A 16,239-nucleotide genomic window follows, 5' to 3' on the forward strand; every position below is an offset into this window, starting at 1 on the left:
AGAATTTTATATATTCTTTCCGCCTACTGTCTAGCATTTATTCTCAGAGATTTCTGGCATTGATTATACTTAAAGCCTAATTTGCATAAAACGTGGACTAGGAAATTGACTCACAGAGTCTGCTCTTTTATCAGTCTGAATCAAAGGGGAAAATGTCTGGTCAGGTAAGTTATATTCATAAGCTTCATATTGCTAAGTGACAACCAACTGAGCATTCTGGGGTCAATTCTAATTTAATTATTAATCAAAAGCACAGTATATGTTATTTAATGATATGCCATTTTTACTTATTTCAACCCTTGCCATGGAATTTATAGACTGGGCTGAAATTGATTAGTGCATAATTACTATGTCTCAATCCTAAATCTTGTATACATAGCTGGGCTGGAGAGATCAATGATTTGAGGCAGCCTGTGTGATTCCATAACAACCTTTCAATATTCAAAGATTGTTTAATGCATCATTTGAGCTAGCTTTGGGATTGGCTTCCCCACTAATCCTATGCCACTGAACCACAGACAATTTGAAACCAACCTTAACTGCTGTGTTCCAGGAAAATAGGAGGTCTAAGCACCAGACCTGCATAAAGCCACCAGGAAGCAAATAAGAAAAGCACGGAAAACTCAATATAAATTGTATTTTCATAGGAACACTTGAGAGGACAGGCAGATGTTCATCTGGCTCAATGTTTTTTGATGTAATTATTTTTAAAAGATTTATTTTGAAAACAATTTTGCCCACGGGTGCGTGGGTGGTTTAGTCGGTTAAGTGATTTCAGCTGAGGGAGTTCGAGCCCCACATTGGGCTCTGCACTGTCAGTGCAGAGCCTGCTTGAGATTCTCTCTCCCTCTCTGTCTCTCTCTCTCTCTCTCTCTCGTCTCTCAAAATAAGTAAACATGAAAAAAAAAATAATTTTGCCCAATGAAGTAGATTCAGAGAGGGTTAAGTGAGAGCTGGTGCATAAAGATGCTGTTAGTTCCGTGCCCTTGGCAACCATATTCAAGTGTTTGTTTATGGACATAAATAACTAAGAGATAAATGGAACTTGAAAAAATTATTACCAGATGGGATTGTTTAGGGCAATGGCTTTCTTGTGGCTATTTCAGGGGGTCCGTGAGGTCAACAGTATTTCCATAATAATGTTGAGACTGATTTTTGCTTTTTTCATTATGTGGATATTCTCAGTAGTGGGTGAATCTGTTGGTGCCTCAGCATGAATCAAAGCTGGCACCAAATTGTACCAACAGCTGTCCTACTCTTCATTGCCACTGTGCTCACATGAAAAAATACAGGAAAAAAATGCCTGATTCACTTAAGAATTTCCTTGATGAAGCAACGAAACTATTGATTTTCTTAAATCTCTACTGTAAATATACATCTTTTAAAAATTCTGTGTGGTAACATGGGAAGAATGCCTAAGGCACTTGTAATGCCTCCCACAGTGCAATGTTTGTCTTGAGGAAAACTGCTTATGCAATTGTTTGAATTGTGAGCTGAACTAGCTGCTTTTTTCATTAAACATCATTTTAACTTGATAAAACAATTCCATTTCTCTTATTAATTTTGTTGGAAAGTGTAGCAATTTCTTTCAAACAGTTTAACATTTGGTGGATGTATCAGTGTTATTTTTAATTTTAATTTTTTCAAAAATTATTTATTTGTTATTTTTAAAGCTTTTATTTAAATTCTAGTTAGTTAACATATAGTGTAATGTTGGTTTTAAGAGCAGAATTTAGTGATTCATCACTTACATATAATACCCAGTGCTCATCACAAGTGCCCCCCAGTGTTATTTTTTAAATTTTTTTTTCAATGTTTTTTATTTTATTTTTGGGACAGAGAGAGACAGAGCATGAACGGGGGAGGGGCAGAGAGAGAGGGAGACACAGAATCGGAAACAGGCTCCAGGCTCTGAGCCATCAGCCCAGAGCCTGACGCGGGGCTCGAACTCACAGACGGCGAGATCGTGACCTGGCTGAAGTCGGACGCCCAACCGACTGCGCCACCCAGGCGCCCCCAGTGTTATTTTTAAATGAATTAATACATAGGTAGTTAATGTTTTTTAGGTTTAAATTCTATATAGTAAGTAGCCCACATAAATTAATCCCTTTTGGTGTCTTCAATGACTGTATGTGTCAAAGGTTCTTAAAGAAACTTTGAGAAGCGTGGCCTAGGGTCATTTTTCTGAAATAAACTTCCCTTTGTATAGTAGCTTATAACTTCACAAGTGTTACAGCTCTGTGATTCTAAGATTCTGTGATTTTGATTTTAAGATTCTGAGCTTTTTACAAGAAAATGGATAGAGGAAAACATGGAGGTCTTGTCTAAGGAGAGGGCTTTTGGCAGTTAGCTATCTGCATTAGATAGGTTTCAATAGGTGAGCTGAGTGAAGCCGGCAATCATTCCCTCATTTTTTCAACAGTTATTGAGTATGTGCACCGTGCAAGATGTGATATTGATCGATGTGGAGGATACACAGTGACTCATACTTAGAAGCATCCAGATTGTAATCTCCATGAAAACAAGAAACTTGTCTTTTCTACCTCCGGTGGCAGTATGATGAGTCAGGCAGAAGTTGGTAGAAATTCACATCATACACTAGTTGTATCTCCTTGGACAAGTTACTTAGGATCTCAGCTTTTTTCTTACTTGTAGTGTGGGGAAAAACTGATATGTATCCTTTTAGGTTATTTTGATAAAGACTTTATGATGTAAACTTGGATTTTGTATCCAAGTTGCATAAAGGGCTTTATTTTATAGCTATTTGCTAACTCAAGGAGCATAAAAGCAAATCTATCTTCAAATAGGAACTTCTGTGTGTACATGTAGCAACAGTCTTTGAAAAAAAGTTTAATTTAGGAAAGCAGAATTTATTTATTTACTGTTTTTTCCCAACTCTATTGAAGTATACTTGACAAACACAATTGTGTTTGTACAATTGTAAAGTGTACAATGTAATGATTTGATGTTTGCCTATATCGTGAAATATTTACCACAATCAAGGTAACTTAAACATTTATCACTTCACATAGTTACCTTTTGTGTGTGTATGAGAGAGAATGCTCAAAATCTACTTAGCAAATTTCAAGTATGTAATATAGTATTATTATCTATAGTCTGAGCCTCAGAACTTATCCCTCTTGCCGCTAAAAGTTTGTACCCTTTGACCAACATCCTTTCATCTTCCCACTTTCCAGCCCTTGGCAACCACCACTCTACATTCAAGCAGTACTTAGTTTTCAATAACCAGAGAATAATCCATCTGTCAGAATTAATTAGCTTTTTATAAAAAGAACCAATTTCCATTGAAAGATATGAGTTTAAATAGCTTTGGGATATGCTATATTAGCTTGTGTTAATCATGGTTAAAGAAAGAGTCAGTGACACTTGTTAAAGATAGTAAGGAAGACTATTCAAGATGATGCGTGTAGGGATAGGAACCATTGCAATGGGATTTTCTAGTGGGGGAGACAGATAAGGCTCCAATCTGAATACAGCATAGTCAAGTGTGAATGTGTAGCCAAGGAGCTGGATAGGGGTCAGTGGATGGCAAATTATGAAGAGGAAACACCAGGGGTAAGAGGAGTTCTAGTTTAAATGGCCTAACCATATTCTTGCTGAAGACAGACCAGGGTGATCAGACATCGCCCTGGGGTCAGTGGAAGATGAGGAAGATGAGATATTGAGAGTTATCAGGTATCAGTGGTGGGGGGGTTCTGGTTAAACTGATTTACAGGGTTTTGCTAAAACTAGATTTGATATGGAAGGCCAGGGAGAAAGTTTCAGGAGCCTAACTAAAGTCACATCAAGCAAAGAATCTTTGTCACTGTAATCAGAATTGTGTTTTCGCGTAGTCATTTAGATGATCTTGTTTTTGCCAATCTCCTTATAATAAAATACCACACTATTGGGGAAACTAAAATTGATAGAAATTCCGTAAAAATACTAAAAGCTAGTACAGTCAAGTCAAGCAAAAAGTTTTCAGTAACAGTGTTTCCTCAGATGTAAATGTTCGTAATCTTAAGCTTGTTTACAACTCTGTTTAATGTTAAATTGTTAAAAATGGTGTTTCATTTCCTCAAAAGAAAGCACTTTTTAAACATTTTACTTATACCAAGGTTACTTTGTTTTTGGTTTACATTTCTTTGTTTAATATAAACTCATCCCATAAATCAGAACTTTATGAAACATAAAAATTATTGTTTTCTTTAGTCTGAATGTTCTTTATAAATCTTTACAGGAAAGTGGGTGTGTCTTTGGCAGAGGCTGCTTCCTTGCAGCCCTGCTTGTGCAGATTGCAGAAAGGGAATTTTCTTTGTCCAAAAAGAGATTATCACTTGCGTGGTGACTCTCTCCAGAGTCTTAATGTGGCAGAATGATGTTTGACTTCAGGTACTTTTTCTGAGGTACAGTATATAGATTCTAAACATTGCATCCATAGAAATAGATCCAAATATATTGCAGCCTTAAAAATGCTTTTGTGTGTAAATACTGTTATTTCTTTACTTATGATTCAGTAACATGGAAGAAACTAGAGATTCTGCATTCACTTGGTTCATATTGATAGATATCTTTATGGAATTCTAAGATTAGGTAGTAAAGAGCAATGGCTGCTATTTACAGAGGCAGAGGCAAAAGAGAGCCTGTGGCCACTGTTAGATGTATGTATTGCAAACTCATTTTACTTTTCTCATTGTTCATCAGATGTTCTGCTAGTCACGTTTACATGCGTAGTAATTTAACAGGCACCTGTTGCCATGGCAGCACAGAACAAAAATGAAACCTATTATTTTATGAGGTGAGAGTTCCCAAGTGATACCGGGGTAGGTTGGTGAGACCACTTTTGATTTTGCTTGTGTGTAGTTCCCAAGGTAAGACACTAAGTCTGTATTAACAAGACTGTATTATCCTACCATGGGAACTGTAGCATTTGTTTGAAGTTCCTCTTTATGATCTGGTCTACCTTCACACATTCATTAGACTACAGGGATCCATCTAGTTTTTCACTGATAGCATGGCAATCATATCCTGGTTCACATCAAGACAAATTCATATAGAAGGATTTTCCAATGTGAGTTAATAGCTTGTAAGTAAGTCTATATGTTTTTGTGTTTCTCTGTACCTAGGGTGGGGCTGTTAATGGTAACAATTCTCACTGTCTTTTTGCATTTCAGGAGCACCTGGGTGGCTCAGTCAGTTAAGTGTTTGACTCTTGATCTCAGCTCAGGTCATGACTCATGGTTCTGGGCCCCACATTGGGCTCCATACTGACAGTGTGGAGACTGCTTGAGTCTATCTCTCCTTCTCTCTCTGCCCTTCCCCCGCCCATATATGCACACACTCTCTTTCTCTCTCTCTCTCTCAAAACAGATAAATAAACATCAAAAACAAAAACAAAGTGAATGCCAACTTTCAATAGTTCTTTTCATAATAGACATTTATCCAGTGCCTACTAGGTGCCAGGCCTTGGATGAGTTACTATGGTAAATTGTGAAATTCCATCTATTCCATGTCTTATTGCATTTCTTAAACTCTTTCTCTAAAAATGCAGTTTTCTTTATAAAGGTTCTGTTTTTAAGTGGTTAAAAAAGCAAACAGCTTGAAAAGAGATGGTGATATTGACTTCCCAATCAGAAACACACATACATACACACGTATGCTCACTGAGACCCTTTAAGAGGTTTGCGAAAACTGAGGTGGAAAAAATTTACAGGGTTATGTAATTTAACTAAAAAAGTTGAGTGAGGGGGCGCCTGGGTGGCGCAGTCGGTTAAGCGTCCGACTTCAGGCAGGTCACGATCTCGCGGTCCGGGAGTTCGAGCCCCGCGTCAGGCTCTGGGCTGATGGCTCAGAGCCTGGAGCCTGTTTCCGATTCTGTGTCTCCCTCTCTCTGCCCCTCCCCCGTTCATGCTCTGTCTCTCTCTGTCCCAAAAATAAAATAAAAAACGGAGAAAAAAAAAAAAAGTTGAGTGAGGAAAATATCTGGATCAGAGGAATTTCTCATCTAGATTAGGAAGAACATCTTCATTTTATTCTCTCTTCAGCTTGCCTGGGTTCCCTCTAGTTTTTGTTCTTTTAACATTTCCCTCGATGCCCTGTTCCTTGCCTTTTACCTTTCTTCCAGCTCTACATGAGAAAATGATGGTGAAACGTGAAGACACAGCAGATTTTTTGGCTTCCCTTATAGGTACAGTCCTCTCCCTCAGCTTTTCCTCTGCTACCTGCCTTCACCTTCACCTTAGCGACAGTGTAGTCTTGCACTGTGCCACTCAAAGTGTGATTCAAGGACCCTGCTGATTGACTAGTCTGTGACAAGTACAAAAATTGCAAGTCAACACTTAGAAACTTTGGTAGCAGTTTGGTAAAGTAATTTCATCTGTTGATTCTAACAAACTATTTGGCTGGTATTTTGTACTTTTAAAAATTTTATTTCTCTGAGGGTGCCTGGGTGGCACAGTCGGGTAAGCACCTGACTCTTGGCTTGAGCTCAGGACATGATCTTGCATGGGATTGAGGCCCATCCAGCCCTGTGCCATGAGCATGGAGCCTGCTTGGGATTCTCTCTCACTCTCTCTCTCTCTCTCTCTCTGTTTCTCCGTCTCTCTCTGCCCCTACCCCACTCACACTCTCTCCCAAAATAAATAAACTAAAATTTTCTCTAGTAATTATTATTTTTAAGTTTATTTATTTATTTTGAGAGAGAGGGAGAGCACAAGTGCAAGCAGGGGAGGGGCAGAGAGAGAAGGAGAGAGAGAGAATCCCAGGCAGGCTTCATGCTGTCAGCGAGGTCCTGATGTGGGGCTCAAAGCTCAATCCCACCAATCATGAGATCATGACCTGAGCCCAAACCCAGAATCAGATGTGCTTAACCAACTGAGCCACCCAGGTGCCCCTATTATTATTATTTAACAAACGACAACCCACATGAATTGTGGGGCTGAGGGAAAGAAAAATCAAAACCGCTTGGTCTTTCACTACAGACAGTCTGAGAAGCGCTGGTCTAATGTACTCTCAGTTTTTCTAAAGGTGTCTTGATTTCCTTTTTTCACGCCTTTGCTTATTTTTTTAGCTAAGACTTCCTGTCTCTCAAAACACAACTGTAATATCTTCTCCTTCATGCATTTTTACCTAAACTCCTACACTGCAGTTCTTCGTACTTCTGCTGAAAGCTTATAACCAGCATTTGCTGAATGCAGTAACATTTACTATTCTATACAAAGGCACTTGGCTTTTTTGCAGTACCTGCCACCTTGGCTACACCTGAGAGATACAACCAGGATGGGAAGGAGCATGGACTTTGAGATCATAGACATCTGGGTTAGAATCCTGAGTTCTGTCATTTATGAACACAGGGACCTTGGGTCAGTCAACCAGCCTCCTTGTGCCTCTCTGTCTTTGCTTATCAGATGAGACTGTGGGTAGCACCCATATCTTCAGGTTGCTCTGAGGATTAAATGAAGCAACACGTGTAAAGCATTCAGCGCACAGTTCCTGGCACAGAGTAAATAGTAAATGACTGCTGTTATGTTTTTCATTAATATTAGGAGTACTTTTAGAATATTTTTTCTTGCTTTTGTTCAGGCATTGCCTGAAATTAGTCATTTAATCCCATTATTTTGAGGAAAAAGAAAATGTGAAGAAAGTACCTCAATTGCTTTGATAGACCCACATTTTGAAGGCACAGCTAGAATGGGTGGTGTGCAAAAGGGTGAAAAGTCATTGGATTTCTGTAGATTCCTAAGGGGCTCTGGAGAGCTAGTCAGTGCAGTGCAGGCATCCTTGTTTAGGCTCTGTAAACATAACTGAGTCACTCAGGAGATGTTTTCATGCAGGCAAAAGTAACACCACCAAAAGGAAAATGGAATTAAAAAAAGAAACTTTAGGAGAAGGCAGTATATCTAAAAATATTGCCACGACCAACCAAAAAAAATTTGGCTGGAACACCTGGATTTTTCTGAGTATAATTTTAGTTAGGTAAACATTGAAAAGATACATTTTCCTAAAAGAGGACAGAGTAATTTTATGGAAAATGATGGTTGGCAGTAATCTTCTGATTCAGAAGTTCAATTTTGTAAAAGATTTTCCTTGTTTAAAGGGTGGGAGGTTGTGAATTTGAACAAGTTACAGAGATGATGATCAATACTCATAGTCACTTACCTGATACAATTTACCCCCAGTGAGCCTTCTTTGTAGGATAATTATCTAAGGATGCAGACATGTTCATGTGAACTACAGTGCTTAATTATGCGATAGTTAAATGAAATGATTGTTTTAATGTGTGCACTAAAAAGTATATTAGCACTATATTATGGATTCATAGCTATCTAGGATATGCTTTATCAGGCTTTAAAAATAGGTACACTCTCTTTGCAGTAAGCAGATATATATTCAATATATAACTAAATTAAATGCCAGGCACATGGCACTGAATTTAAGGGAGTGGATGACGGTTTTGTGGTCAAATTATTTTGGGTATATTGAATGTGAATTCAAAAGGAAGACTATAAACAAAATTCTGAGAAGAGCTAGGGAACAAGATTTAAGAGCTACGTAAGCCCTTGCTAGACAAGGGCAATAATACAAAGACATAATTTACTATAGTTAGAGGATAAGAAAGACAAAGTAAAACTCAGATTATTTAGGCCTTACAGACGGGTCTGTATCTGTAGGTGTACACACAAACACATACACACATACACACACTCGACACATGTTACTGTACCCACCGACTTCAAGTGTAAATCTGAATAAAAGGAGGGGTAAACATCTTATGGAAGAGGAGTTGAGTTGAACACACACACCCGTTTTTAATAATAAGGTCTGTTAGACTTGAATGGCACAACAGTCTGTCGGGGAAGTGGTGAAATCATCACAGACTGTTGAGTGATTCAAAATTAGATCAGATAAAGCACTTTAAAAATACACTGTAGGAAACAATCTCATGCTGGGAAGGCAATAAAAAAATGACCTAACTTGGTCTTTTCCACTTCTAACTTTTAATGCTTCCTTGTAGTTTAAAAATAGAAAAGTATAATATTTATAGAAGTACCGAAAGTTGGGGTCTAAACTCTAAAGTGCTTATCATTTAACACTAATATATTTGATACTCATGGCTTTGTTGTAGAAATGACAGAAATGTAGCTATAGGTCTTAGTCCTTTCTTCACTGGTGTGAAATCAAAAACGAAGAGAGCTCAGGGTTCAGGACACCATTTGTGAAGAGTTTGATAGATTGGTCCTTATAACTTAAGTTCTAAACCATTTATCCAACATAACAGACCTTGATGTTGTAGTCAAAAGTAAATAGGATTTATTTTTTCCCATGTATTATATTTTTCCCTGTGTATGCCATTATAACCGCATATAAACATATGATGATGAGAGGACAATGGTATAGAGAGTTTTGGAGAATAGTTAATGTAGCAAAAAAAAAAAAAAGGGAGATTGGATGAGAAGGAGCTTCTAGAAAGCCTATTTTTCATGTTCCCCCTGATTCCCTGATCTTAGCTTAAATAATTGCCAATCAGATACAATCTCTTTATGTCACTTGGTTTCTCTTATATTCAAAGGCAGTCAAGTTACTACACAAAATTAATCAGACTATTTGAAGAGAAAGGGCACAATAAATTTTTCTAATAGTTTCTGATCTATGCTTTTTTCATCTAACCTATAGTGATTTGCTTGGGGCACTCTTGCTCACCTTTGGGGAACCCCTGTCCTCATGCCAGGCAAATACACTTTAACCAGAAGTGGGAACTTACTGTTCTCTGCAGTCGGCCTCTGTGACCTTTTGGAGAAATCATTGCTGAGACTTATAGCCCCATGGATCAGCTGCCTGGAGCCAATCCTGACAGAGGCCTCCCTTTATCTGTAGGTTGCTTGTGGATCAGCAGTATACCCCCTGAGCTATCCACATGCCTCTTGGCTCACTGACCACCCCTGTCCCATGTGACTGGTTTTATGCAAATGTCATAGAAAATTGGCTTAGGCTGACCTCTTTTATAATCCTTGTTTCTCAAAATATTGCTATTTGATACAAAGTCCACTTATGTGCGGAAAACAGAGGAAGGTCATTCGTCCAGTTCTTAAAGTTTGCTGTGGTAGTGAGACAAAATTAAATGACTACTTCATTTCCATCTGGGAGTAGTGGTGGTGGGGAGGTACTGACCATGGGCAACTCTTTTCCTTGGTGCCCAGCCCACTGATAGGTGGTAGAAGATGTTCAATAAACATTTGTTGGATGAATGAGTGAATGAGTGGGGACCATTTCAAAGTAGGCTAAATTTTGGCACTACTCACTCTGCATTCCTTCCTGAGCAATTGGCCTCCTCGAGTGGCTAGCCCCACAGGATCTGCAAAAACACAAGGGAAGAGAAAGGATGGGAATGACTGCCAAAGGAATAAAAATGACAGCGTTCAGTCCAGCTGTTTTTTGAATCATGAGCATATGTACTTTCTTCGACTAGCCTTAAACTGTTCACCATGATGTGTTAGGGGGGAAATCATGGGATTTTGGAGACAAATATAGTTGTGTGTCAATCTTTGCTACTTACGTATATTCTACCAAGAGCAGATTATTTAACCTCTCTGAGGCTCAGTTTTTCTTCATTAGCGTGGAGAAATTGCCTTTTGTCTTCGAAGCTTGTTTTGAGGTAAATCACGTCATATAGTGTGTGTGTGTGTGTGTGTGTGTGTGTGTGTGTGTGTCTCAACAATTATAACTGTTTTCAGGTTTTTTTTTGAATATCTTCTAGGTGCCTGCGTCAGGGCTGGAGGGTGTATACATATTTTAATTAATCTTCTTTAATTTAACACCTACAGATACTGACTGTAATCAACTTACTTACTGACTAATGACTTACTGACTTCTTATTGTACTGATAGTACAATAGTATCATTCCCATTATACAGGTAATTAAGTTGAGAGTCAGTGACGTAAAGGAATCTACACAATATTGCATAGCTAAGTGTGAGAACAGAGATTTGACTTGAAATTTATCTAATTCCTAAACTGACGCTTTTTTTTTTTTAAGTAGACTTCACTCCCAGTGCAGAGCCCAGTGTGGGGCTCAAACTCACAACCTGTGAGATCAAGACCTGAGCCAAGATCAAGAGTCAGACGCTTAACTGATTGAGCCACCCAGGTGCCCCTAAGCTGAGGCTTTAATTTACCCTGATTAATAAATATTATTTCTTTCCTGCCCCAAAGAAATGAAAATAACACAATTTTCCCTTTCTAATTAATCTATTTACCTCTTCTGTAGGGTAGAATCCCTATCCCTGTAATAAACCCCACTGGGCCCAATAGCTTTGTTCATTCTGCTCACTTATTTAGAATCTAACTGTGGGGTCCATGCAAGTAGTGTTTTTTTGTTATCATTATTGAATGTCACATATTTTCCAAAGACTTGTTCTAGGTTATTTCAGGTTAGATAGTGTAATACTAAAGTCCAGAGAAACTAGGGGATGCAGTAAACTTTTAGAGCCACTGAGATAACTCAGGTTTTCTATAACCCAACCCAAGGAAGAAAACAAGATACAGCCTTTAGCTATGTGAAAGTGCAGTGGCTTCCATCTTTTGTCATGAATACAGTCAGAGATTCTTCTGGCCATGTGTCTACATATGATGTCAGTGGGAATTTTTAATACTAAGGGTGGAGATGTCTAACTTGGATGATCTGACTTTGGAACTGTTAGAAGCTGGAAATGCTTTTAACCATGGCTGAGTCAGAAGGATATGAACCCTGGACTTATTCTGACAGTTGCCTTTAATTAAGTGAGTCTGACCTTATTAGATTCTGGCAAGGCAGCTATTTAGAAAACACTAATTCTTTGGAAATCTAGCTTTGCCAAGTTTTGTTTTTGCTCAGCATCTTGGATATTGTTTTCGTTTTCCATTTTCAGATTTATAATCGCTTAGATATAAATTGCTGTGGATTCAGACCTCGAAAGGAAGATGCCTGTGTACAGAATGGACTGAGGCCAAAGTGTGACAACCAAGATTCTGTGGCTCTAGCACACGTTATCCAGCGAAAGCATGACCCAAGGCATTTGGTCTTTATAGACAACAAGGGTTTCTTTGACAGAAGCGAAGATAACTTAAACTTCAAATTGTTAGAAGGCATCAAAGAGTAAGTTTTATGTGATAGCAACATCTGCAGGACATCACATTTCTGTTACATAAGTAGTATGGTTTTGAGAAAACTTAAATCCTATTTAACCTATTTAATCCTGATTTAACCCTTGAATCGCATTGTGGATCTGGAATCTGGGAATGGAGGTCCCGTAATGGGAAACAGACCTAAGCCAAAACGAACAAGATCACAGTCATGGCGTCACTATCACCAACCCATGCAACCTAGAAAACTCTTGCTACATTTCACATCTATCGTGTTGCTCGTCCCTCAGTGGAAATCCATGTGGGTAAGGGTGGAAGCATGCAGGGACCTCTGTAATCGGAATTGACAGAGCATGGATGAGCATGTGGCAGAAGCTCCATTATCAGGCCATGGGGCAGGGAAACTAACAGGCATGCAGATATTGACACGGCGGGATGTCCAAAGGCACAATAAACTCAAGAGACTTCTGGATGCAGTAGGAAATTAGAGCTAATCTGCTGACTAGGACACGGTATTAAAGGACAGCGGCCATTTAATTCAGGTAGAAAGGTTTTGGAACATTTAGAAATCTTTCCAGTAGACATAGACTATGGGGAAAAGTATCTTAAGCTTACCTATTTGGAAATAAAGGAAACTAATGGGAACCCTCCTATAGAGTCTGGGGTATTCAACCTTGGCTGCAGCCACTGAGGCTGAATTTCAGGCCCCAGCTCATAGCCACTCTTCTTGGTCTTCCTACCTTAGTCAGAAATCAGAGTTTCCGGGACACTGGGGTATGTTTGAGACTTGAAAATAAGGGGGTGCATTGGTGAAAGACTGAGCCAGCTGTGTGAAGCGAAGTGACTTCTAGAGAGCACATGGATGAGTCTAAAACTGAGGGTAGAACTCCAGTTTTCCAAACCCAAGTCCAAAATTTTCATGCAGTAACTTGTGTGGTTCATGCTGTTATTTTTATTCTTGTTAATAACACTGAGGCCTATTTCTTTAGTTCTTCCTAGCACTCCGAATCAGCTAATGTGTATTTTATGTACTTTCAAGACTAAAGGTAATACTGTTCCTATGAGAGTTTCATGAGCCCCAATTTCATGAGTTTTTGCCATGTCTTGCCCTGTTAATACTCGTTTTCACATGTCTTTGTGGATTTTAGGTGAATATATAGCAGATTCTTTCTTTAAAGTGTTAAACTAAGGAAATTTTATATGTAGAAAAAATTTACAAAATGCATCACTTACTGAGTTGATGTCATGGAGTCTTCTTAAATCTCTAAATTTTCTTTAGGAATTAGGAGTGCTGGAGAATATTGTCCATCCATTTTATACATTCATATTAATGTGAATACTGTTTTATTTATGCTTTCAAAGAAGATTTAACATTAAATGCAATATGAGGAGTAATGAGTTTAAAGTTAAATTTTCTTTGAATAGGTAAATCACACTTTGCAAAGCAAAAATGAGGACTTTGCTAGCCCAGATTTATGCATAGACTATTCCTATTAATCAATATAATGCACAGACAGGTAATTTTTTTTTATTTTCCTTTATGAAAAGGATTAGTCACTAACGAGATCCATGATTTCAACAGTTTCATCTCATACACTCTGACACAGCTAAATTAGTTGAAGGGTCATAGAACTTATATATCATGGATTATTAATATTTCATAGAGGAAAATGCTTACTTAATTAATACTGTGGCCACTAAATTATATCGTGCATGTCTCTAGGGAGCTAAGAGCATCTTATCAGCATTATTTAATTCCATTCTTACTCAGATTCATTAAGCACGTCCAGCATTGTGGCCTTTGGTCTTTCTGCAGCACTCATGCCCCTTGAATGCCACCCCTAGCTCACTCCACTGAAATTTGGAGAAGGTGTTTCAGAGGCCTGAAACTTTGGGCTATTTGTACATCTCAAACAAGCTTATATTCTTGTTTTCGGTTTGTTTTTTTTTTTAATTTTTTTTTTTTCAACGTTTATTTATTTTTGGGACAGAGAGAGACAGAGCATGAACGGGGGAGGGGCAGAGAGAGAGGGAGACACAGAATCGGAAACAGGCTCCAGGCTCTGAGCCATCAGCCCAGAGCCTGACGCGGGGCTCGAACTCACGGACCGCGAGATCGTGACCTGGCTGAAGCCGGACGCTTAACCGACTGCGCCACCCAGGCGCCCCTTGTTTTCGTTTTTAAGGAGCAACTAAGTTTACTTGAAAATTACTATTAAACCCCCATGATTTTATTGTGCATTCATCAGTATTTGAATGAAAGCTGGATGGGGCCAATGGGAAATTCAAACATTCCTTAAGATTTTGAACCAGAAACTTGACAAAGTTCTTCCGATGATGTATGTGCTAGACCCTCTGTTTTTACTTTCTAAAAGAAGAGCAGGACATATTGCCCCTCTTAACCTAGTTCAGCAAGGACACTTCCGGATTGGCCTCAGGTTTTCCAGGGATGGTTCATTGTGGTATGCCTTGACTCTAAAATTTGAGTTTTGCTAAATTTATTTGAAAACAATTTAATAGTCCAGTTTAGTGACATGCTCCCAGATTCTGAGAATTCCTGAAGTATAATCTGAATCAGAAGCAATTCTTCATTTAATTGGGCATTATGTAATGATTTCTTTCTTTTTTTACTACCTACATTTTGGATTATTTCACATTAAATTCAGGCGTGCATTTGTCAGCATTTTGCTTCTCACATTTTCTTGCATAAAACCCCACATTGACACTTATGAGGATACTATTCTACTTGACAGATTGAAGAGGTTTCCATGGGTGAAATGGAGCTTAAGACGGAGGAAAGTATTTTTGCCCAGCTAACAGAACTCTTTAATTCTGTGCCTCTTTTTGCCTACAGATAATGACCTTAAGTAAGACATTAGTATGTCAAGTTCTCAATGGAAAATTCAGCATAGAAAATTCAGTTCCCTTGAAACATATTCTTCTAGTATATTATTATTAAGAGAAGTATGTCAGTTTGACAGTGACAAAAATGTTTTCATTCTCCAGGTACCATTTGATAGTGTGATTTATGCCAGATTAATGAAGGGCAAAGCAATTGGGTAAGGCATAATATTTCTAAGCAATTACTAAGAATGAAATATCGTTTTATCTTTTCAGGTTTCCCGAATCTGCAGTTTCTGTTTTGAAGAGCCAGCACTTGCGGCAGAAACTCCTTCAGTCCCTATTTCTTGATAAAGTTTATTGGGAAAGTCAAGGAGGTAGACAAGGAATTGAAAAGCTTATTGATGTAATAGAACAGAGAGCCAAAATCCTTCTCACCTACATCAACGCACATGGGGCCAAAGTATTACCTATGAATGAATAACGAAAGGATCTTCTGGCTAGAATACTAGATATATTTATGCATTTTGTTTTGTTTTGTTTTGTTTTGAAATCAGGTACACAAACCTCAAGTCCTTTTAGGAATGAGGCAGTGTGGAGGAAGACATAAAAGAAATGAATTTGACCAAGTGTATATGATGGATCTGAGCTCTATAAGCAGACTTAAAACCTTTTAAAAAACATACTGTTCAAAAAATATTTGTTTATATTTTTCTCTAACATCACATCATAGGAGTCTCAACATCTGGTTACAGGTGGCCGCAATTATTATTCCAGTTAGCTTTGTCATGCCATTTAACGGAACAGCGTAAACCAGAGGTGCGGCCTCCTTTAACCAGGCATATTTTATGCCATATTGACTGGTCTGACTGAGTACTGATAGGAATGGCTCTTGATATTCTTTGGTTGCTGATTGTTAAAACAGGGCAGCCTCAATATGACCCAGAGGCGATTCTGCATTGGAAACCTGAGGCTGCGATCTGCAAAAAACATCAGGGTATGCGATAATTCTACATAGAAATGGTGGGTTATTTGCAAAAGCACCAGTATATATTTTATTTTATTTTGTCTATAAATGATCAGCCATCTCTGATTCTGAGCAGCGAGAATCACATTTTCCATTTTTTAAATAAATTTATTTTGTTTTCAGTATAGAAATCATCCAAATCTGACGGTTTATATAGTAGGTAGTTTTGCTTTCTCAGTTTGAGTCCAGTTTATGTCTAGTGGCTTAGAAATTAAATAATTTTAAGGTACAAGTTACCTATTTGAAAATATAAT

The 16,239-nt window shown here is 38.2% G+C and overlaps 1 protein-coding gene across 2 annotated transcripts in view; it reads left to right on the forward strand.

Moving 5' to 3' along the window:
* GASK1B (golgi associated kinase 1B) overlaps nt 1-15,992 on the forward strand; it is a 47,534-nt gene extending 31,542 nt beyond the window's left edge. For both annotated transcript variants that reach the window (XM_043566692.1, XM_043566683.1), the window contains exons 4-5: nt 11,904-12,130; nt 15,235-15,992. In XM_043566692.1, the coding sequence (XP_043422627.1) occupies nt 11,904-12,130; nt 15,235-15,442 (435 nt within the window). In that variant the 3' untranslated portion in view covers nt 15,443-15,992. The remainder of the gene's footprint in view (nt 1-11,903; nt 12,131-15,234) is intronic.
* The last annotated feature ends 247 nt before the right edge of the window (nt 15,993-16,239 follow it).

This window comes from Prionailurus bengalensis, chromosome B1 (assembly GCF_016509475.1).
Source record: "Prionailurus bengalensis isolate Pbe53 chromosome B1, Fcat_Pben_1.1_paternal_pri, whole genome shotgun sequence".
Lineage (NCBI taxonomy): Eukaryota > Metazoa > Chordata > Mammalia > Carnivora > Felidae > Prionailurus > Prionailurus bengalensis.